At 29.7% G+C, this 26,177-nt stretch overlaps 2 protein-coding genes across 2 annotated transcripts; both read left to right on the top strand.

Moving 5' to 3' along the window:
- The first annotated feature begins 8,991 nt into the window (after nucleotides 1-8,991).
- On the top strand, nucleotides 8,992-13,924 carry LOC110662058 (importin subunit beta-1). The gene is made up of 3 exons (XM_021820928.2): nucleotides 8,992-9,149; nucleotides 10,257-12,674; nucleotides 12,800-13,924. The coding sequence occupies exons 2-3, from the start codon at nucleotides 10,258-10,260 to the stop codon at nucleotides 12,996-12,998; spliced, it is 2,616 nt and encodes an 871-aa protein (XP_021676620.2). The 5' UTR covers nucleotides 8,992-9,149; nucleotide 10,257; the 3' UTR covers nucleotides 12,999-13,924.
- Nucleotides 13,925-20,294: 6,370 nt separating this feature from the next.
- Nucleotides 20,295-21,452, top strand: LOC110662056 (uncharacterized). Its single transcript, XM_021820926.2, has 3 exons — nucleotides 20,295-20,432; nucleotides 20,548-20,600; nucleotides 21,218-21,452. Exons 1-3 carry the CDS (start codon nucleotides 20,354-20,356, stop codon nucleotides 21,326-21,328), a joined length of 243 nt encoding a protein of 80 aa, XP_021676618.1. The 5' UTR covers nucleotides 20,295-20,353; the 3' UTR covers nucleotides 21,329-21,452.
- Nucleotides 21,453-26,177: the final 4,725 nt, after the last annotated feature.

The raw sequence follows: 26,177 nt of genomic DNA, 5'->3' as shown, positions 1-26,177 counted from the left end.
AGTCATTAATTTCACTATAATGCAGAGATTAAAAAGTAAATTTAAAGCTGGTAAAATTTTTTCATATTTGAATACAACAGAATTTTCCATTTTATATGAGGTTAATCTCTATGACAAACCAAACAATAACTATTTAACAGTCTTGGAAAGTTTTAATGAACTAAAAAGAAAAGTGTAATTTTTGTTCATGAAATCAAAGAAGCAAATAAATGAAAGATTATATAATTTTTTTCATATTTTAGAAGTTTTAAAAATAAAACATGATTTTAATTATTAATGATAAAAAATATATGGAGTATAGAATGTCTATTTGAAGACATGGAAAAAAAAACTATAATAATTTTTATTTTAATTTTTTTAAAATATTAAAAAATATAAAACTCCGTTGTTTTAAAAAAATAATTTATTAAATAATATTTTTCGTATTTTCTAACAATTGAGAAGCTTAAAAAAATAAGTTAATGAAAAATATTTTCCTGATAAAAAGAAAATTAAATCATTTTTAAGAAAAATAATCTATTCTTTTTAGAAGAGAAAATCAGTTTTCATTTTCTAAACTTTAATAATCTTATATAAATATGAGAACACTTATACATACATAATCTAAATACATATCATTAGTTTAACATAGTAATCAAATAATAAAAAATATTATTTTAAAAAATATTTTTAAATTATTTTCTATGAAACAAACGAAACTTAGATATAAGTGTTTTTTTTTACTGTGAAAACCCATATACATTTATTATTTATTATTATTTTATTTTAATTAGCTAACAATAATTTAATATATTTATAAAAAATATATATATTTTATTGGATGGTCTGCTTATTTATTTTTAGATATATATATATATATATTTTTGAAATTAAATATATATCTGCAGTCTGGACAACCCAGTTCAATAATAACTCTTATCCCATTCTACGCCTAATAGAACTCTTGAAATATATATATACCCTAATTATCTATTCTGCTAAACTTTGCTCTCAAAACCTGTTTGTCACCTCCTTTTTCTATCAAATACTCTCAACAGAGAATCCCTAAATTTTTACTTCTCTATTCATCATATTCGATTCTGTTTTCAAGGTAAAAATTCTCATTCTTTATTTAATAATGGGTGAATTTAATTTTATTTTCTTTCTTCAATTTGTTACAACTACTCTAGAAATTTATTTTTTTCTTTGATCATTGGTATTGAATTGGGTTGATCATGATTACTGTGAAATAATAACCTTCAATTTATATATATATATATATATATATATATATATATATATATATATATATATATATATATATAAGTTATTATATTTTATTATTATTTGATATTTTCTTTATATTTTGGGTATGTAGGAGATTCAAATATTCATTCTGTCAGCTGAAATTGTCTCTCTTTTATTGAATCTAGCTATTATTTTGAAGATTTCAGGTGAGTGGTAATTATAGTACATGACACCATTTTAGTCCCTTTCAAAATTTCTTAGCATTAAGTTTGTTATTAAATGAAATTTTAAATTAATATTTTAACAATTATTTTATATGTGATTTTCTACAGTTTTATTTTATTATTGAATTTTATTTTGATTTTGATTAAATAATTGATTTTTATCAACTATCTTTGCATTAGACCCATTAGGATTCCGAGAACAGACCTTTAATGTATTTATATTGATTGATATTTGACTATAAGATTTACCGATGTGTTATTGAATTGATTTGAGATTGATTTGATTTTATTGACTCTCTGAAACATGAGCATGATTTTATTAATGATTTTGACAGCATGAGCATGATTTTATTGAATAGAAAATTTATTGTAAAATTAATCAAGCGTCTGCCTGTTCCTATTCCGTTGTGTGCTATAATTATCATTCACTGAGCATCTAGCTCAAACCACGTTTTCTCATGCATTATCCATTTGCATCGGTAGAATTCTGCAGCTGATCCAAATATTCAGTCCATTTTCTGGAGAGGGACAACTTTGATTTATTCTCATAGTATGCCCGAATTCATGTTTTCTCGGGCTAATAATTAGTTTAGTTTATTGAACAGTTTAAGTTTTTATTGAAATCTGTAGAGACTCCGCAGTTTACCTATGGGATATTTATGATGTTTATTCAGCATTTTGTTTAATTGAATTTTGTCTATTTTTGGGATTAGTAAGTGACAATATATTCATTCAAGATACTCTGATAAGGCTTGCATGATTTAAGAATACTTAAATTATGCGCCGGTCACGATTTAGAATTTTGGGTCGTGACAAAGTTGGTATCAGAGCTCGGTTGAGGTCTAGTAAACTTGCGGAGCATAGGATCCTTAACGTCTTTTTAGTTTATCATTGCTTCAGATATCTGCGTCCTTCGTACTTTTTCACCTATCTTAATTTGGCTCACATTTTCAAATTTAATGCTTGTTTATTAAAATGAATAGGTGCCTGGGTCTGTTAGACGTAAGAGGAGAACTAGGGCCAAGGGTCTTAATGGTGCAAACGTTGATTCAACAAGAGAGGTACCACCTCAAACTATTAATCAAAAATCTGAATAGACGCCTATGGCTAAGACTGGGGCACAACCATTCCTTTGTTTCTCCATACTCTTCCATGATATTTAGTACACCACCTACTTTGTTAGAGTATCCTTTATCTGTATCAACACCTATGAGGAACGCAATAGACACTGATATGGTGTATAGGGGATTATAGTTCACATTGGAGATAGGAAATTAGCTACAGATCTTATTTCTTTAGATATATTTGAGTTTGATGAGATTTTAGGCATGGATTGGTTAGCCACTTATCACGTTTCATTGGATTGTCATAATAAAGTTGTACTCTTTAAAATTCCTGGGGAGGAAGAATTTCAATTTCAGGGAGATCACAGTATAGCCTCTAGTAATTTTATCTTAGTAGTGAGTACTAGACGATTATTGCGAAAGAGGTGTAAGGGGTATCTAGCTTATGTTAGAGATGTTCAGGTAGAAGGTTTAGGTTTGGAGAATGTTGCAGTGGTTAAGGAGTTTCCTGATGTATTTCCAGAAGATTTATCAGGTTTACCTCCGGAGCAAGAGGTAGAGTTTGGTATAGACTTAGTTTCTGGAACTGAGCCTATATCTATGCCACCTTATCATATGGCACCCGCAGAACTTAAGGAGTTGAAGGAGCAACTACAGGACCTACTAGATAAGGGGTTTATTCGCCCTAGTGTTTCTCCATGGGGTGCTCCTGTGTTATTTGTACGGAAGAAGGATGGGTCTTTGAGAATGTGCATTGATTATAGGCAATTGAATAAGGTAACTGTGCATAATAAGTATCCTCTTCCACGCATAGATGACCTATTTGACCAACTTCAAGGTGCAAAGTATTTTTCCAAGATTGATCTTCGATCTGGGTATCATCAATTGAGGGTCAAGAAAGAAGACATACTCAAGACAGCCTTTAGGACTAGGTATGGACACTATGAATTTCTTGTAATGTCTTTTGGTCTTATCAATGCTCCGGCCGCTTTTATGGATCTCATGAACAGAGTTTTCAAGCCTTTCTTAGATCAATTTGTTATAGTGTTCATTGATGACATTCTAGTGTACTCAAAGAGTAAGGAGGAGCATGAACAACATTTGAGAATTGTCCTTCAGACTTTACGAGAACACAAGCTATATGCTAAGTTCTCAAAATGTGAGTTTTGGTTAGATAGTGTGGCTTTCCTAGGCCATACAGTATCTAAGGATGGGGTGTGTGTTGATAAGAAGAAAGTTGAGGCAGTGCTTCATTGGCCTAGACCCACAACTGTGTCAGAGATTCGTAGTTTCTTGGGTTTAGCAGGGTATTATAGACGGTTTGTTCAAGACTTCTCTCGTATTGCAGCACCTTTAACTAAGTTGACACAGAAGAATGTGAAATTTCAGTGGTCTGAGGCTTGTGAAAAAAGTTTTCAGGAGCTTAAGACTCGCTTAACTACAGCACCAGTGTTAGCCCTTCCATCTGGATCAGGGGGTTATGTAGTATATTGTGATGCTTCTAGGATTGGTTTAGGATGTGTTTTGATGCAGCATGGACGGGTTATTGCATATGCTTCTCGTCAGTTGAAAAGGCACGAGCAGAATTATCCAACTCATGATTTGGAAATGGCTGCAGTAATTTTTGCTTTGAAAATCTGGAGGCACTATTTGTAGGGTGAGACTTGTGAAATTTTCACTGACCACAAAAGTCTCAAATACATATTTGACCAACGTGATCTTAATCTTAGGCAAAGGAGATGGGTAGAATTGCTGAAGGATTATGATTGCACCATACAGTATCACCCTGGAAAAGCTAATGTAGTGGCTGATGCTCTAAGTAGGAAGTCTTCTGGTAGTTTAGCCCATATATCTACCAAGATGAGGCCTTTGATTGGTGAATTACATGAGTTGCTAGATCAGGGAGTAGAGTTTGAAATCATAGCTGGATCACTCTTAGCACATTTTCGAGTTAGGCCTATCTTGATTGATCGAATTAAGGCTGCTCAAAAGAGGGATTCTCAGCTGTGTGAGATTATAGATAATATTTATCAAGGCCAAGCTCAAGGATTCATGTTGAATGATGATGGAGTTCTTCGTTATGGCACTAGACTTTATGTCCCCAATGTTGATGAGTTGAGAAGAGAAATCATGGAGGAGGCACACCATTCTGCTTACACAGTACACCCATGTTCAACTAAGATGTACCGTGATTTAAGGAAGCATTATTGGTGGGGTGGCATGAAGAGGGATGTTGCAGACTTTGTTGCTAAATGTTTGACTTGTCAGCAGGTTAAGGCAGAACATCAGAGACCATCTGGGTTACTTCAGCCATTGCCTATTCCCGAGTGGAAGTGGGAGCATATTGCCATGGACTTTGTTGTGGGTTGGACTTTGTTGTGGGTTTACCTAGTACACGAGGTGGTTACAATGCAATCTGGGTGATAGTGGACAGATTGACAAAATCTGCTCATTTCCTTCCTGTGAAGACTACATATGACTTTGCTAAACTTACACAGTTGTATATAAACAAGATTGTTAGTCTTCATGGAGTTCCAGTTTCCATTGTCTCTGATCGTGGTACTCAGTTTACTTCTCGATTTTGGAAGAAATTCCAAGAAGCTTTAGGAACACGAGTAGACTTTAGTACTACTTTTCACCCTCAGACGGATGGACAGTCAGAAAGGACCATACAGACATTAGAGGACATGCTTCGTGCATGCGTTATGGATTTTGGTGGCTGTTGGGATCATTATTTGCCTTTAGTGGAGTTTGCTTATAATAACAGTTATCAGGCAAGTATAGAGATGGCTCCATATGAGGCATTATATGGTCGAAAGTGTAGGTCACTAGTTTGTTGGGATGAAGTTGGAGAAAAAAAGACTTGCTAGACCAGAGTTGTTACAATTAACTTCAGAGAAGGTTCGACTAATTCGTGATCGACTTTTGACTGCTCAAAGTCGACAAAGAAGTTATGCTGACCCTAAGCGTAAAGATGTGGAATTTATGATTGGTGATCATGTATTTCTGAGAGTTTCCCCTATGAAAGGAATCATGAGGTTTGGGAAGAAAGGGAAGCTTAACCCTCATTTTGTTGGTCCATTTGAAATTTTGGAGAGAATTGGAGCAGTTGCTTACCGTTTAGCCCTTCCACCTGGTTTTGCACATGTACATCCAGCTTTCCATATTTCTATGCTTAGGAAGTATGTACCAGATCCATCTCATATTTTACAACCTCAAACCATGCAATTTAGGGATGATATGTCATATGAGGAGCCAATACAGATTTTAGATCGACAAATTAGGGAACTCCGGTCTAAGGAAGTGGCTTTGATCAAAGTCTTGTGGCATAATCACTCAAGTAGTGAGGCCACATGGGAGGCAGAATCTGAAATGCGAGCCAAATATCATCACTTATTTGATTCTTCAGGTTAGAATTTTGTCTATTCAAATTCGGGGACCGAATTTTTTTTTAAGGGGGGAAGTATGTGAAAACCCATATACATTTATTATTTATTATTATTTTATTTTAATTAGCTAACAATAATTTAATATATTTATAAAAAATATATATATTTTATTGGATGGTCTGCTTATTTATTTTTAGATATATATATATATATATATTTTTGAAATTAAATATATATCTGCAGTCTGGACAACCCAGTTCAATAATAACTCTTATCCCATTCTACACCTAATAGAACTCTTGAAATATATATATACCCTAATTATCTATTCTGCTAAACTTTGCTCTCAAAACCTGTTTGTCACCTCCTTTTTCTATCAAATACTCTCAACAGAGAATCCCTAAATTTTTACTTCTCTATTCATCATATTCGATTCTGTTTTCAAGGTAAAAATTCTCATTCTTTATTTAATAATGGGTGAATTTAATTTTATTTTCTTTCTTCGATTTGTTACAACTACTCTAGAAATTTATTTTTTTCTTTGATCATTGGTATTGAATTGGGTTGATCATGATTACTGTGAAATAATAACCTTCAATTTATATATATATATATATATATATATATATATATATATATATATATATATATATATATATATATAAGTACATACTCAAAATATAAAGAAAATATCAAATAATAATAAAATATAATAACTTTTATATTTATATATATATATATATAAAAGTTATTATATTTTATTATTATTTGATATTTTCTTTATATTTTGAGTATGTAAGAGATTCAAATATTCATTCTGTCAGTTGAAATTATCTCTCTTTTATTGAATCTAGCTATTATTTTGAAGATTCCAGATGAGTGGTAATTATAGTACATGGCACCGTTTTAGTCCCTTTCAAAATTTCTTAGCATTAAGTTTGTTATTAAATGAAATTTTAAATTAATATTTTAACAATTATTTTATATGTGATTTTCTACAGTTTTATTTTATTATTGAATTTTATTTTGATTTTGATTAAATAATTGATTTTTGTCAACTATCTCTGCATTAGACCCATTAGGATTCCGGAAACAGGCCTTTAATGTATTTATATTGATTGATATTTGACTATAAGATTTACCGATGTGTTATTGAATTGATTTGAGATTGATTTGATTTTATTGACTCTCTGAAACTATTGAAATACACTATTGGAATTGCACTATCAGTTATTCTGAAATTTTTTATTGATTTTGATTGATTTGTACAAATTGATTTTCTATTTTGAATTGGTACCTATGCCCAGTATCTGTTTCTGTTATCTGACCCCACCGTGTGGACTATCACGGTATTAGGTTGCATTGTCGAGTCATGCATCATTGCAGTTTTTTGTTTGCATTAGTATCATATGCATTGATATCTGTGAAGGAGGAGGAAGGTATCTGATATCTGGTAGCGCGCTTACCATCTGGCCTTTGGTGATGTGGGGTATCATCACCGTGCAATCAGTACCTAAAATTTTTATTGAATGAATTTTCTTTTATATATATGTTTTATGAAGTTATTTTATTAATGATTTTGACAAAGATGAGCATGATTTTATTGAATAGAAAATTTATTGTGAAATTAATCAAGCGTCCACTGTTCCTATTCCGCTGTGTGCTATAATTATCATTGATTGAGCATCTAGCTCAAACCACGCTTTTCTGTCATTATCCGTTTTTGCATCAGTAGAATTCTGCAGCTGATCCAAATATTCAGTCCATTTTCTGGAGAGGGACAACTTTGATTTATTCTCATGGTATGGCTGAATTCATGTTTTCTCGGGCTAATAATTAGTTTAATTTATTGAACAGTTTAAGTTTTTATTGAAATCTGTAGAGACTCCGCAGTTTACCTATGGGATATTTATGATGTTTATTCAGCATTTTGTTTAATTGAATTTTGTCTATTTTTGGAATTAGTAAGTGACAATATATTCATTCAAGATACTCTGATAAGGCTTGCATGATTTAAGAATACTTAAATTATGCGCCGGTCACGATTTAAAATTTTGGTTCGTGACATTTACACTCGAATAAAATAAAATATGATATCATACAATAAAATTTTTTAAAATAAGATTTTTCATGATTTTCAAACTTTCAAAAATTTTTAAAAAATCTCATTAACTTATCAATTTGGTGAGTTGAAACAAAATTTTTAGAGGTCTTTAAAAACTCTACTAACTATACTTAGAAAACACCTTCTATCCTTCCAAACACAATCATAATTAGCCTGTAGAGGTGAATAATGATCAATTTAATCTAGTATGAAACATCATAAAATTAGATAAATCAAAATTAATACTAAACCAAATCGAATTAAGAAAAAACATATTAATTCAAATTGAATTGGTTCATTTAATTTGTTTTTTTGTTTGTATTTAATTTCGTGTTTTTTTTTTACTTATTAAAAATAAAATCATACGATTTATCAAGAAAATTGAATTGAATTTCTACATTTTGTTTTTTTGATTCAAATTCTACTCACCCTTATACCGACTGATTACAGTTGAAGCCATTAGAAATCAGACCCAAGTAATTTTTTTCCGATCTTCCCTCACTCAAATCAAAACTGGCAATTTTGGCCGGACCAGACCGGACCGGCGGTCATGGCTACCTTAACGTCCTTATCCAGATACTTCGACGTTATTGCTGCAGCATCTGCTTTTGTTAGAAACACACGTCATTGATTCTTAACCAACTGTACCCAGCGCACCGTACAAAAGGAAAATCATCCAGGATTGGCTTGCCTTCATCAAATTTAATCTTCACCGTTGGATCATTAACCTTTCTACACCAGGGACCCACACGTCAACTAAACTTCCCCATCTCGCTAAGTTGTGAGTTGTTTTGCACCAACATGGTCAATAATTATCTGATCTGCAATCCCAACCGTTAAACACTTCGACCTTGTAAATTGAATACAACTTTGACTCAAAAAACAAAATATTTGGCCAATTATGGAATAACAGAAGGTGGAATCCACGGATTAATTTGTGGAGCTTGTGGTAGTTAATAATTACCCATAATAATAATAATAATAAGAAAAGAGAGATTGATTCGCGTTATGTCAAGTCCAGCTTTGCATCCGCGTTTTCTTCTTCACACCCAAACGCACTCTCGCTGTTCTCTGTGTCGTTTCTTTGCCTTTTTAGGGTTTCAAATCGCTGTTTCCCTCGTCGGAAAAATCTTTCATTCAGGTAAATTTTGTATTCCTTCTAGATATTGATTCTATGATTTTCGCGAATTAAGATGATTTTAGTAACTTGATCTCGAATAATCTGTTCTTTCAGATTCCTATTAATATGGATTTCACTTGTAATTATTTGATTCTGTTTTTTTTTTTTTTCCTTCTATTTAATTAGCTTGTGAATTTTTTTTTGGATCGTGTCTATAATTATGATCGAGTTTTTTTTTTGGATGCTTTTGCTGTTAATTGAATCGGATTCGGATCTGTGTCTTTTTTGTTCAATTTCTTAATTATGAATTTGAGATTCTTTTTGGCCCAATTTGTTGTACTGAAATTGATGGATCGCTTTAAGTTTTTAGTTTAAAACGGGAATGTAGTTGAGCTTTGTCAACTGTATTGGGTGAATTTAATAGTGATTATTATTTCCTTTGAGTGAATTTTACAGTGTTTTTGCTTTATTATTTGAGCGTATTTCAGTGTTTTTTTGAGTGAATGGAGAGGCTTAATAAAAATTAACTTATTCAGTTTCTAGTTTCTACAAATGTTTTCATTTGTATAAAACAAGATTTGGCATCTGCAGATATGGCTTCCACTAAACTGCTGTTAACTTCTTAGCGTGCATTAGGGCTTTGAGGGCATGCTTCTTTTGATATTTTTCTTTTGCCCTTTCGTGGTGATTGTGTTATTCTTATGTTTCTTTATACCAAAAGTAGTTTTGACTTGGACACACAAGTTATTTAAGGTAGCTGAAACATGGATGATGTCTGTCGGATTTGGAGTAGAAATGATAAAAATAATGGAAATAAAATATTGAATTTGTAATCTTGACTTTTAATATGTGTTGTTTGGATTGTCCACGAAAGCAAACAATTTAACGTAAGCTATTATTTATCTTCTTCTCTGTTAGGTATAGATATTAAATTTTATCTAAAAAGCATTAATAGATTTTCAGCTTTTAATTTAATCCTCATTGGTGGTCTTTGTTCCGGTGCTTTTGAAGTGGCATATTTTTTGTTGTATTTTTTTGGTTGCATCCTTGGATCCCTAGCTGAAATGGATTGTTGATTGCCATTGTGTACTTATCTAACCATTTGAAATTTGATGTTTTCATATGCAGTATGGCAATGGAAGTTACCCAGGTGCTTTTGAATGCACAATCAATAGATGGAAATGTGCGTAAACATGCAGAAGAAAGCTTAAAACAGTTCCAGGAGCAAAACCTCTCCAGTTTTTTGCTATCACTCTCTAGTGAGCTAGCAAATGATGAGAAACCTGTAGATAGCCGCAAATTAGCTGGTTTAATACTTAAAAATGCATTGGATGCCAAGGAACAACATAGAAAACTTGAGCTTGTTCAAAGATGGTTGTCACTGGACAACAATGTGAAAAGCCAAATCAAGGCATGTTTGTTAAAGACTCTTTCCTCTCCTGTAGTTGATGCTCGGTCAACTGCCTCTCAAGTCATTGCCAAGATCGCAGGTATTGAATTACCTCAGAAACAATGGCCTGAGCTGATAGTATCACTTTTATCAAATATTCACCAGCTTCCTTCTCATGTCAAGCAAGCCACTTTAGAGACTCTTGGATATTTATGTGAGGAAGTCTCTCCTGATGTTATAGATCAAGACCAAGTGAATAAAATACTTACAGCAGTAGTTCAGGGTATGAATGCGTCTGAAGGAAACAATGATGTTCGGCTTGCAGCCACCCGAGCACTATACAATGCATTAGGCTTTGCGCAAGCAAATTTTTCCAATGATATGGAGCGTGATTATATCATGAGAGTTGTCTGTGAGGCAACTCTGTCTCCAGAAGTGAAGATACGGCAGGCTGCTTTTGAGTGTTTGGTCTCGATTTCATCAAGTTATTATGAGAAATTAACGCCTTATATCCAGGACATCTTTAGCATCACAGCAAAGGCTGTGAGGGAAGATGAGGAACCTGTGGCTCTTCAAGCAATTGAGTTTTGGAGCTCAATTTGTGATGAGGAGATAGAAATATTGGAAGAATATGGGGATGATTTCACTGGGGACTCTGATATTCCTTGCTTTTATTTTATTAAGCAGGCACTTCCTGCTCTTGTCCCAATGCTGTTGGAGACACTTCTAAAGCAAGAGGAGGACCAAGATCAAGATGAAGGTGCTTGGAACATTGCAATGGCTGGTGGTACATGTCTTGGTTTGGTTGCTCGAACTGTGGGAGATGATATTGTCCCACTTGTAATGCCATTTATTGAAGAAAATATTACAAAACCAGATTGGAGGCAGAGAGAGGCAGCAACTTATGCCTTTGGCTCAATCTTGGAGGGTCCTTCCCCTGACAAGTTAATTCCTATTGTTAATGTTGCCTTGAATTTCATGCTAAGTGCTTTGACCAAGGATCCAAATAACCATGTCAAGGACACCACTGCATGGACCCTTGGACGAATCTTTGAATTTCTTCATGGTTCAACCATAGATGCACCCATAATTACTCAGGCAAATTGCCAACAGATCATCACTGTACTGCTTCAGAGCATGAAAGATGCTCCAAATGTAGCAGAGAAGGCATGTGGCGCCCTTTATTTTCTTGCCCAGGGTTATGAAGTGGTGGGCCCATCATCGCCACTGACTCCATATTTCCAGGAAATTGTTCAAGCACTTCTCACTGTTACTCATAGAGAGGATGCTGGAGAATCGCGTTTGAGGACTGCCGCTTATGAAACATTAAATGAAGTGGTGAGGTGCTCAACTGATGAAACAGCACCCATGGTTTTGCAATTAGTCCCTGTAATTATGATGGAGCTTCATAAAACTCTTGAGGGCCAGAAGCTTTCATCTGATGAGAGAGAGAGGCAAAGTGAATTACAAGGCCTTCTTTGTGGATGTTTACAGGTAATAATTCAGAAGCTAGGGTCATCAGAGCCAACCAAGTATGTGTTCATGCAGTATGCAGATCAAATAATGGGACTCTTCCTGAGGGTTTTTGCTTGTAGAAGTGCTACTGTGCACGAGGAGGCCATGCTTGCCATTGGAGCCCTTGCCTATGCAACGGGCCTGGATTTTGCGAAATACATGCCAGAGTTTTATAAGTATTTGGAAATGGGTCTTCAAAATTTTGAGGAGTACCAAGTCTGTGCTGTAACAGTTGGTGTTGTGGGCGATATTTGCAGGGCATTGGAGGATAAAATTTTGCCTTACTGTGATGGGATTATGACACAGCTTCTCAAAGATTTATCAAGCAACCAGTTGCACCGGTCTGTGAAGCCTCCCATATTCTCGAGCTTTGGTGACATTGCACTGGCAATAGGAGAGAATTTTGAGAAGTACTTGATGTATGCCATGCCCATGCTACAAAGTGCTGCAGAGTTATCTGCCCATACAGCTGGGGCTGATGATGAAATGACTGAGTACACAAATTCATTGAGGAATGGAATTTTGGAGGCATATTCAGGGATTCTTCAAGGGTTTAAGAACTCTCCGAAGACTCAGCTCTTGATTCCTTATGCACCACACATCCTTCAGTTCTTGGATAGTATATACATGGAGAAGGATATGTATGTTCTACTGAAATATGGTCTCATCTTTTATTTTACATTCATAAAGTGTGTGCGCTTTTTTTTTTTTTTTTAATTTTTTATTACATTATTGTTTGTGACTTGCTATAATTTATTTGATGCAGGGATGATTTAGTAATGAAAACTGCCATTGGGGTCCTTGGAGATTTAGCCGATACACTGGGAAGTAATGCTGGTTCTTTGATACAGCAATCTCTTTCTAGCAAAGACTTCTTAAATGAATGTTTGTCTTCTGAAGACCATATGATTAAGGAATCTGCTGAATGGGCCAAGTTGGCCATAAGTCGTGCAATTTCTATTTGAGGTTTATGTGATTTGGCATGCTCTTTCCTTTTACAAGTCCCTGCATGCATTTGGGTGTATTGAGTCGGGGTCCAGGGTTGCATTTGTGTCAGGTCATCTGCCATTTTTGGATAACAAAGTTATCAGTCTTCAGGTTGTCACATCAGCACCATGGGGTTGGGAATTGGGTGGTGATTACTTTGTGGATGTGGGTAAAAGTGATAGTGAAGGCATATGTTGAAAGCTTAAGAGAATATCAGTTACAGCTCAGAATTGGTTCAAGTGAGGGGGAGAGGTAACTTTGATTTGCTGAATATACAAGTCCGGCAGCAACTTGTCATTTGCTATTTAATGATCTCTGTCATGGTTGAGACATCTCATGCTGTTCTGGTGGTAATCTCTAAGGTTGTTGAAGTAGATTACTAGTGATTGGTTGAAGTTTAGTGACACTTGATGAAACAGGTGCCACATTTTGGAAGACCCACATTTCATTCCTGATTTTTTTTACCCCCTCCCTTTTTTTTTTTTGGTCTTTTTCATCATTCATATCATATCATTTCATCATCATGTGTGTCATGGTTGGGTTGTATTTTAGCTGCAGCACTCTTTGGTATACTTGGTTGGGGGTCTTCATCATATTATTGAGGGTTTTGCATCCTGCATTGCATTTTTTATTTTTCTTTTACTGTTTTTATAGGTCTCAAGTCAGTAATATACCTTGCATTCATTCAATCATATACTGTGTCTTTTTTCCCCTCTTCAAATATAGTTTTCTCTCTTTTTTTTTTTTTTTTTTCCCTCAGAATGTGTAATATTTTGGTTAATCTCTGCTTTGTAGAGAACAGTTATATTGAAATGTCATGAACTGTGTTGACATTGTAAGGATATTGGATGGAGAAATGAACATCAGATGAAGTGAGAGGCAGTACAATTGTATTTTATTGTGATGTCCTTGAAGCAAAAAAGGCGTTATGCATTTATTTTATTTTATTTTATTTTATGGGATTTCTCCCTGGAAGCTTTTTAAAATCTTTATGTATATATATTTATTATATTAATATAATTAATAAAAATATATTTTTCTTGAAAATACATCTAATTTTATTTTAAAAATATATAAAAAAAATTACATTGCATATTATTTATGTGTAGATCATAATGTAAGTGAAATAAAATTTTAATTATTCAATATATTATATGATGCGTACGTAGTTTGGTTTAAAATAAATTAATATTAATAATATTATATTTATTATTTATTTATCATAATACATGGAATAAATATATAATTTAAAAAAAATTAATTATAGAGTATAATTATAAAAGAAAATAATAGTAATGATTGTTTAAAAAAGTAATAAAGAAGGTGTATAATATTACTTTTGAGTAGTAGGTTTAGTGTACAAAAATAATGTATATGCACATTGTTTTAAAATGTTTATGCATATTGTTTTAAAATTTTTTGAATTATTAAAAAATAAATTAAATATATTATAATCTACATTAAAATTTAAAAGGAAAGTGAATTTAATTATTTATTATTTATAATTACATATTTACCCTTTATTTGGAAGTAGGTTTTTTAAAGTAATGATAGGCCTTTCAAGGTTTAAAAATCTTGAATTTGTGTTTGAGAGAGTGGAAGATTTTTTAAAGTATGATTTTTAAAAATATCCAAAAATTTTTATTTTTCAATCTATTAAAACTTTTTCTTTAAAATTTCTAAATATTTAAAAAAAAATTTTTTTCGTCTTTTCAATCGCTAAAAAGTTAAGAAGGTTTGAAAATTATAAAAAATTTTACTTTAAAAAATTTTATTTTATAAAATCTTACTTTCCTTTGTCTCTTCTCAAATGAAGTGTTAATAGATTAATAATTTTAAATAGACTTTATAAAAAGTTTATAAATATTATTTTAAAATATATTTAAGATTATTATTATTATTATTATTATTATTATTATTATTATTATTATTATAAAAAATAATAATTTTAATCAAAATCCTACCATTTTAAAGTAGTGTTTATAGAAAAAAAAATTAAAGAAATAATGCTTAAATAGATTAATAAAGTAAAATTTATTTTATCATAAAATAATATAATCTTAAAACTGATTTAAGAAAAACATTAATAATGAATGCAAATTTAATAATTAAAAAAAATTAAATTGAAAACAAAAATGCAAAAATTATAAGAAAATCAATTTATTTATGAACATATAAATGGTTTAAATATTAAAATAAATAAAAATTTAAAAATTTGATTAATAAAATAAAATATCTATATAAAAATTTAAAAGGGATTAAGCATTCATTTTATTTCAAGAAATTTAATTAATTAAAAAAAATATTGTGGTGAGTCAAAATTCAAGAAATATCATGTAAAAATTAAAAAGAAAATATAAATTTTTAATAATACAATAAAAAATTATAAAAAAAAACACTAAAAAAATAAAGAAATGAAATAGGGAAAATTATCACAACATTGTTATTAAATAATAAATTTCAAAGTTATTTCAATAATGATAATAATAATTAAATAATTTGAAACAATTAAAATTAAAGTATAAATTGAAATGAGAAAAAATAATTTGATATATATATATATATATATATATATATATATATATTTAAATTATTTGTTATTATATTGTTGAATGTTAAAAAAAAGTAAAAATTAGTTTTTTTTATTAACATTGAAAAACATAATCTAATGGATTAATCTATAGGATTTAGAAATTATTTTTTTTTTATAAATTTTATTTGAAAGAAGATAATTTGATATATGAACACTGATTGTGATGTGACAATTATAATTAGAAACTGTAGAAACAATAACACCCCTGACTCTTCATCTCTCTACGGTCAACATGTGTCATATAAATAGGGGAAAAAAAAAGAGGAGTAGAGGGGACCTATCACTGTTTTTAGGAACAGTAAATGGTTGCCCTCCTTTAGTGTATAGTAATGATGTTTGTGTATATTGGTTGGAGGATTGAGAGATTTAGGGCAATGTTGCTGTTTGACGCTTCTTCCATTTGGTTTGCTCATTGGTTCTGTTCATTTTTTCAAACAAGCTAACAAAATTATTGTAGGTTTGTATGGGGAATTTTTTTTTTTAAATCAAATTTATGGGGATTTGAAATGAAATAATTTTTATTTTTATAGTATTTTTTATAATAATTCTATTTTTTTTTCAAACTATCTCTTTAGAGTGGTAAGATTTGAACTTTGGCATTTCAATTGAATTTATATGCAATCATTTAACTTTTTGCTTGATTTATATTTTTTAAAATAATTTTTTTGTTAAATTAAAAGAATTATTATTTTTTACTTATTTATATTTTTAAACATAATAATTGATAAAAAAAATTTAATTAAATTAAATTTTTTTAAACTTGTAGTTTTCAAACACACATGAGGGAGATTTTAAGGTAATTTTGTTTCTAAGAAAGTAATAAACCAATGGTAAAAGCAACAAAATAAGAAAAAAAGAAGAGAGTACACCATGAATAAAATGGCCTTGTTGTTTTGTCTTGGGGCACTTAGTAAAAGTTGAAACTGTTTTTCAGAAAGAAAAAATATATAATTTTAAATATTGTGGAAAAAATAATTTGAAAGAAATTATTTTATTATTATTATATTTTTATAATTAAAATTTATTAAATTTAATTTTAAATTAATTTTTAATACTCTTTAATTAATATATTTAAAAATATATATTTTTTCCAATAGCAAGTTTCAGCTGATTCTAATAACAACATTGTGATGGGTGGGTAGAAGTAGACATGGAAGGTTTTACTTCATAGAAGGTGGCTTTCATCTTCTGTAATATGAATCCCACCATCCATATCTAACAAAAGTAGTGGATGTGATGGGTTGGGGTTTTCACAACTTTGTGTTTACTATTGAATTGCTACTATTTCCATACAATGTAAAATACAAAGTAAATTTAAAATTAGGGTAAGCATCCAAAATGAATAGTGATTGCCACTTTGGTTTGATGTGTTATTTCTTACAATTGGTAACAACATGGTGTGTTGTCTTAACCACCACCACCACATATGATATTCCTGCTTTGATTTTGACTTGACTTTGCCAGTATCATGCATATAAATTTTTCTGTTGTGAATTTTTGTTTTTAAACATTAATATATATATATATTGTTCCACTTTCGAATGAGGTATTTAAATTAAATATAAAATTTAAATAAATCTTATTCCTTTGAAATATTTTTTGGGTAGAGTTAAATCTGATTCATTTTCTTCGTATAGTATTAGAGTCTACCTTGTTTATAATATTGAACCATCTGCATATGTGTTTGTTTGAAAATTTCATACTCCAGATATTTATACCTGGATGTGAAGGGGTGTACTGCCTCACATTTGAATTAATTTAGTGATATTGACTCATTTTTAAAATTATGAAGTCTTAAATTTAAATCTTATGTTATCAGATCAATTATAAAAAAAAAATTTAAATTTAAATTCCTTATATGTTAAAAATAACACCCTGTTTGCATATGTTATGTTAGCATTGCAAAAGAGTAAAGCACAAGCATAATATATGCTAATATAAAATATGAAGATCATTTATGGCCATGTCCATCCATTAATATTGAGAATACATAACATGGTCCAACTGTAATTGATAAATTAAATATTTCAAGTATAAAAATTAATAAATATGATTACAAATTATTATACCACAAGTATTCAAATATAAAATATAATATTTGTAATTTATACCATGTATGCATATTTATGCATAATAGATGAAAATATTTTTATTTAAATTTGATTTATTATGAATTTAATATATAACATATGATGAGAATATTAAATAAATGAGATTTACATATATCTGTCTCGATTCCATAATAAATCGAGACAAGAAAATTTTTGAGAAAATGGCTAAACGTATCTCAAATTTTACTTATTTTTACAATTAAATCTTAAACTTCTTTTTTTTTTTTTAATAATTGCACCTTAAATTATTAATAACATTGTGATCATGCCTAATTTTAACCATACCTTTAGAAATTAATAGAACTGCCACTTCAGCTATTAACACTATTTAACAATTGTATCTTGATAATTCTATTAAGTTGGCGGATTAATACAGTTGAGATGGCAGTTTTGTTAGTTTTTAACAATATAGTTAACAACGCTAAGGTATAATTGCACTATTATTAATAATTCAGAGTGCGACTATTAAAAAAAAAAAAAAATTCAGAGTGCAATTATAATGGAGTCCTAGAACAGTTTTTCAGAATGGAGTATGAGCAAGCTTAAAGAAGATTCAAAATTGTAAAGCTTGTAATTAAAAACCAACGCCATGATTACAAACATATGGTCTTCTTGAGGAAGATGATTAATGTAAAGTTAATTAGTGTTTAATGGATGATTAAAGAAAAGTAATTAGTGTTGTAGGGGACAAGAGTTCAAAGTGGTGTGTGTTGTCCCCTCTTTAGGTAGTGGTCTTGGTATAATTAATGGAATCAACTGTGAAAATGGGTTTGTATTTGGTTTGGATTTCATGTGTAGGCCACTCACCGATCACCATTCACAATGTTTGTCCAATTTGCCTTTACAAAGTGATGAATTGAAAGCCGAAATGTGAGGATCTTAAGCATTTAAAGTGCTGTTTGGTACCACGGAAAAAGAAAGAAAAAAGGAAAATTTTTTTATGGAAATTAGGGTTTCCCACACCCCCACTACTTAATGGTCAATACCACGAAATGACAATTCATTGAAAGTGATCAATTTTACGTCTTAAAATAGAAAAAAAAAATCCCATTTCTAATAAAATAATAATTTTTATAAAATAAATTAATTAAAAATAGAAATTTTTATTATATATTTTTACTATTTTGTTCATATTTACTTTAAGAACGGATCCACGATGGGCAATGGACTTGCCCCTATTTATTCCATGCTTAATTTTTATTTAATAATTTGAATTTGCCACAAACTTAAAATTTAAATTATTCGTTTATTTATAATTACTTAGAATTAACTAATATATTTTGACTTAAATAAAATTTATTATTTGAATGTTTAAATTAAAATAAAATGATTCATTGTATATTATTTGTTAATTTATTTTAATTTAATCTTAATTTTTTTATCTTAATAATTAAAATAAATAATGCTATGCATATTAAGTTTAATTTTAAATTGTTTGGTAATATTTTCATTTTTTTTCTTATATTCACCAAACCTTGTAATATTATTTTTGTATCGCTATTTTTATAAGTTCCTAAATGATCTTTAATAATTTACATTAAAATACTTAAGAGGAAATGGGACAGAATTTAAATCTCACTCATAATAATTAATTTTATATTTTAATATTTTATTTATTTTTATTTATCTAATGAAATCTTCTATATATATATATATATTGAGTTATAAACTCAGAGTTATTTAATTAAAAATATGTTTTACTACAAATTAAAATAAAAAATATTTTCTTATAAATTATATACACATATAAATAGAGAAGATCAAAAGAGCAATGGCATGCATGGTGAGTTACAACAATTACACAATTCCTTTAAAAATAATGAAGAGGCTAACTATATTAAACTTGATTGGCTATATAAATTTATGTTTAATTTCATAGTTGAATTTGATAAGATTTTCTAAAGAAAAAGCACACTTTTTTAAAATTGACGGATGCCAAAGTCTTTTATTTCAAACTTCCATCTTATAATATGCCAACATATGTTGTGTAGGCACTAAAGTGACACTTTTACTTTTCTTATTAATTGAATCTCAACCTCAATTGAATTTCTTTTAAGTATAAACTTATAAATTAAGTTATAATTAAAGACTCGAATTGGTGATTAAGGTGTAGTCTTATGGTATTCTTTCATCTTTAAAGTGTAAAAAGTGGGGAGATCTCAAATTTCAAGCCTCTCTCTACCTATTGAGACTAGTCATATTTATGGTGAGAAATAGAAATAACTATCTCTTATTGTATAGCTTGTCAATCATTATTCAACCTATTATACCTCTATTGAATAATAATTGAAAAAAAAAAAAAAAAACCCAAAAGCCAACCTGTTGAAAATGGCTATAGAAATTATAAAGCAATGCAAGGGAAGGGATTGATCTTGGCTTGTTGACACAAATACATACAATTGCTTTATCTTTTTTATGTCACATATATAAGAAATAGAGAAGAAAGTTGACTTTAGGGTTTGTGGGCAAAAGGTTAATGCATTTCATCGTCATTCTGTAGCTAATGGGTGGGTGCACTATCACAATAGAGCTCTCATGGCATTTCCATACCACTAACAATAAAAACCCTACCTTCCCTCCATTCTTCCCCCTCCTCTCTTTGTAAGGGATCATATCCCCATATTCTCTCATGGCTCTTAATCTTATTATTAGGATCAAAACCCTTCTTTTAGTGTCCCTATTACTGCTCCTCATTCCCTTATCTTCAGGTCAGTATGCTCTTAAGCATAACCTAACCCATTTGTTATTAGTATTAAAAACCCATTTACAAAAAATCATTTAGCTTAAAGAGTACTTCATTAATGAATCCCTTTCTCTTTGTAGGCATGGTTGAAGGCTTCAGGGAAGGCATGAGCCCAAATCACTCTCTTCACAAGGTACACAATTAATAGCTACATATGAATGTCAACACAACAATCTCTAGAGTGCAATTAATATAAACTAACTTTGTGTCAATGAAGGTTGATTTAGTTGGTGAAACTCAATCAACGCTCTCATTAGATTGAGAGTTCAAATCTTACAATCGTTTCTCTTGATAGGGGATCTGTAAGCTTTACTATAATATCTCAATAAGTTAGTGGTATAACTTGAATTTTAACAGGGAACCTCCTCTCATCTAAACTTTTTTTTTTGTCAAAAAAATCGGCTTTATATGAAAATAAATATAATAATTATTAAATAAAATATTTACATTTAAATTTATATCTCATTGCTTTAATTATATATTTATATATACATTTTAATTGATTAATTTTACATAAATCTCAACACAAATATTTAATTTAATAATTATTAAACTCATTTTTATATAAAATTGATTTTATATTAAATGCACTCAAATCAAATCTCTTATGTCATGCATTTAATATATATGCAGATAAATGCATGGAAGCAAAACACAAAAATTATTGTTATTATTATTACTACTTTTGTTGATATATATAATTTCCCACTAACTAACGCGTAAATATATCAATGTCTGTATGCAAATTAGGATGGCATCCAAATGAATACCAGCAGGAAGCTTCTGATGGATGTACAGGATTATGATACAGGAGCTAACCCTAGACACGACCCTAGGAGGAAAATTGGAGGCAAGCCTTAATATATATATACACTGTCTCTCTGGAGGTGGTTTAATTAGCTTGTACGAGGAGATCATATTCTTCAGTATAAAACTACTGTATGGCCCATGTGAGGGTGGCTACTACTATATATATATATATATATATATATATATATATATATATATAATAGGTATTCAAGGAAAGATGCATGATTTTGTATTGTATGTATGCATGGTGTTGCTGGTGCTATATCAAGAATAAAACAGGCCTTTATTAAAACAGCTACTTCCTTCTTCAATATGCTCATTTATTCCTTTGCTACTCAACGTCTCGATAAGTTCTTATTACTGTAATCTAGTATGTATAATTGGCAGCTGCTGAAAAGGCTTAATTATGAGAAATTTTAAAACGATTTTTCTAATGAGCGTAAATATGAACTCGTTAACTTTTATTTATGAATCTGATCATTAGTATGAGAGTTAAAATTTTAATGACCAATTCAGTCCAGTAGTTTGACGAAAGCTATATTTATCATTAAAATTGTAATTTTTATATTAGTACGATGCATTAAATAAATATAAATGAGTGTAACGATTGTATTAAATGAATTTTAATGTGTAAACCCTTTAAGAAAACCAATTAATATTTTAGAATACAACTATTAATCCATCCACACACTATTATTGTTAGGAATCATGTGGGGCACCCACCACTTTGTAAAAATTATACTCCCATTGTCCCATAAAGATAAACTTATTTTTATTTTCATATAGTTTAAGAAAATGAAGTTAATATAATTAAATTCATAAATTTTGTTTATTTTTTTTTAATATACACTTCACTTATATTACTTCATTAAAAATTAAATAACTCATATTATTCAATTATTCTTAAAAAACTAATGAATTTTATTTTTTAATACAGAATAAATACTATTTAAAAAAAAGTGACTTGTAATTTAAGATAAATAAAAAAAGAAAAGTAAGCATATACATACCGTATTTTTTTTTATAAACTTTCTTAAATTTTATTTTTAAATAATTTTAAAAATCATTCTTCTATAATAATATATTAAATTTAAAATAAATAATTTTATAGTAGTTTCTAGCAGATCCAACCCATAAAACTAATTAAAATTTGATGTAGAATAAAAAGTACTAAGATTTTTTTAATAAAAAAATAGTTAGTATAAACATGATATTTATCAACCTACCATCAATTCAGTCACTTTGATCTTTGTCTTGATTACAAGGATGTTAGTGGCAAGATATCCACTAAAATTACCTTATAATTTAAACTCGATTAATTTTTTAATATTTAAATATATCATAAACTTAATTATTATTATTATTTAAATAATATTTAAATTCATTTAAATTTATATACTTTAATTAAGAATTTATATAAAATATATTTTATTAATAATTTATATTTAAAATTTTAATAATTTAATAAAATATTTAATTTTTATTTATTTAAATATAATATATGAAAATTTATAAATACTATTTTTTTTATTTAACGTGCTACGAGCACATTATTGATGCCTGTTAATAATATTTGTAATCTAATTTTGTTCATATGTAATTTTTTAAATAATTTTTAATGTATCATATCAAATTAATATCACTTAATTATAAAATAAATAATCTATTAAATATAAAAATTTTTAAAATTATAATATTTTAAAATATTAGATTTTATAAAATTTTATAATGAAAATTAAAAATAAATTTTAGCTAAAAACTCTATCACATATTTTATCTATACGCATTTTCAATTACTCTTTATAATTTACATATAAATATTAAATGTTAAATTTCATTATTTGAATTAAAATATAATATTAATGTTAATTTAACTAATTTTATAAATAAAATATTTATTAAATTAAAAATTATAAAATATCTATTAAATTAAAATTTATTATATTTTTAATTAAATTATATTTTTATGAAAAGTTATCTGTTATAATTAAATTTAATTATTAATATATAATAAATAAATAAAAATATCAATTATACCAATATAATATAAATTTAGAGAAATTATCAAACTGAAATAAGAATTCTAGCATTACTATAATTTTATGCTAATTTAGCTTCATAATATATGTATGATTTATTTAAATTTTGTTATTATTAATGTGTTATATTAAATTCTAAACTTTTAAAATTTAAATTATAATCATGTTAGAATTATAACTATAATTATAGTTATAGAATTATTATTTTACATATGAATATTTGCCATTAATAATTTTCTTACATATTTTTCAATCACAAATCAATTTCAACAAATAAGTATAATAATAATTATTATGAATAATCAATTAACTTTTATGATAATTAACAGTATAAAGAATTTTAATTAGAGTTTGTTAAAAAATAATTTTAATAAAATAATAATTTATTAAGTAACCGTTTTGTAAGAAAAAAGAATATAAACACATAGTAAATTAGATTTTAATATTTTTCTACACTCAGCTATATACATGTATTGTTATATATAGGATTTGAACTCTCATATTTTTTGAATTATAATTATACATATATTTATTATAATTCAAAATTATAATTGTATTAGAATTAGAATTGTTAAAAAATATTAATAAAAAATTATAATAGTCAATTAAATTTAGTTCTTCATTGCAATAATATTAAATTGTTAGGGGTATTTTAGCCAATCTCAATGTTTGACCCTCTTTCACATATTTATATATTATATAAATTATTATAAATAATATATTTTATATATGTAATTATTTATATAAATGAATACTCAATATATGAAATTATGCATATTATTTTTCAGATCCAATTGTCTCAAATTCAATTATATATATATATATATATATATATATATATATATATATATATATATATATATATATATATATATATATATATATATATATATATATATATTACTCACACTTGTTTAAGTAGGATTTAATCGAATTGAGTACTAAAAAATACACTATGCATTACGCTGCATAGTTCCACAAACTGAGCCCATGTCAAACCGATTGATAAAAAGTTCCACAAACTGAGCCCATGTCAAACCCTCCATCCGGGGTAACACGTAGTCATTCATCCATTGCCTAGGCATGGGCCCCATGACGTGCTGCATACATTCTATCAATCTTCTATCAGTCAACTGTAATTCTGTTCCTGCCTGTCTGCAGGAATCCAAAAACCGATATGCATCGTCTGACACATCATAGGTACCAGGCACCAACTTCTTAAAATTTATGATCTGTTTGTAAGGTTCCCCTCTTGGTGCGGTGGACTGCTGCTGCTGTGGAGGGTGGACCATATACTGCGCCATCATGTCGATGGTTCTCTGCAGACCAGCTAGAGTAGCTGCCATGGGGTCCATGGGACCCTGTGCCATGAAAGACTGTTCTTGAACTGTGGGTAGCTGCTCTTCTACTTGAGCAGCTCTAGGCCTCCTACCCCGCCTCCTCGGGGCAGGCGCCTCATCCTGTGCTGACACCTCGTCAGGCACATCTGTTGCAGTGCGATGGCGGCTCTCACCTTCTACGCATTTTCCTGAAATTCAGCAGCATTAGCCCACAAAATTCAAAATTGCACATTGCACAGCTCTATAGACTCATATTTACACACAATATATGAAGCAGAAACTAGAAGCAAAGACGACAATGCAAGACGAATATGGACCCTATTTTTCCGCATGTGACTCCTATTAGACTTTTCCCAACACTTTAGACAACTTTTCCCTAGGAATCTGGAGCCTAAGCTCTGATACCACATTTGTCACGACCCAACCTATGGGCCGGACCGGCACTAGGACCTGGGCCAGCCTAAAGCCCCCGAGGCTCGTAGTAAGCCTTAACTATTCATTAACCCAACTCTAAGGCCCATTTGGGCCCAATTTCATGAAAACAAGCGGACAGTCCGCCATAAAATGGACTTTCCAACGGGAGTTTTCGACTCACCCGACTGTAAACACAATAAACAATCCATTGGGGAGCTCAGCTCACCCTCCACATACTCATCAACATAATAATAAATGGGAGCTCAGCTCCCTCATCCAATCCATCAAACAGACTTAAAATATTAAGTTTACAGGTCCAACATGAATATAATATTACAGACCAATTTCAAATAATTACTGCTAACACATGCGGAAATTCTAGGAGTAATTAAAATTACACAATATTGATAAACAACCTGCGAGGTAAAAAGGCAGGTTAACCCAGAACAAAATATCCTCCTGTGGCCTGTAAAAATTTTTGAACAGGAGTGAGCGTTCGACTCAGAGAGTAAAATATCAATCTTAACTATAATCTCTATAACTATCTGAAACTAATGCAACCTGTAGAGTGAAATGCAACATACACAACATTTTCACATCATAACATCAAAAAGGTAATTTGGAGCACTCACACACCCTGTAGTATCAATCATAACATATGGGGTGATCCCTATCTGACTCTCTTAAATCCAACTTTGGTGCCGAATTACTCAAGCTCGGACTTCCACTTAATAACCAAATCGAGGTCCCAATAATTACTCAAGCCGTGACTACCTCGAAGGAATGGGTCCCAATTACTCAAGCGTGACTACCCGTCCTATCCATAGTCCACACCACATCACACATGCGCCAACGCGCACTGCTCCAAATTACCACAACAACATCCATGGTACATCAACAGTTATGAATGCAACATAAATCGTGCCTAGAGTTTAACTACATAAATATATGCATATAAGTGATGCATGGGCATGCTGAACATATAATAATATCGAAATTATAATTAAAATTAAGATTTTACTCACGGACTTGACGACAAATTCTTTGTGGCGGTGGCGGAGGAAGAAAGGCATCTGCTCACGACAATCATATTACATTTATTTAATA

Source organism: Hevea brasiliensis, chromosome 9, assembly GCF_030052815.1.
Source record: "Hevea brasiliensis isolate MT/VB/25A 57/8 chromosome 9, ASM3005281v1, whole genome shotgun sequence".
NCBI classification, from domain to species: domain Eukaryota; kingdom Viridiplantae; phylum Streptophyta; class Magnoliopsida; order Malpighiales; family Euphorbiaceae; genus Hevea; species Hevea brasiliensis.
This window is presented reverse-complemented; position numbering and strand designations above follow the sequence as displayed.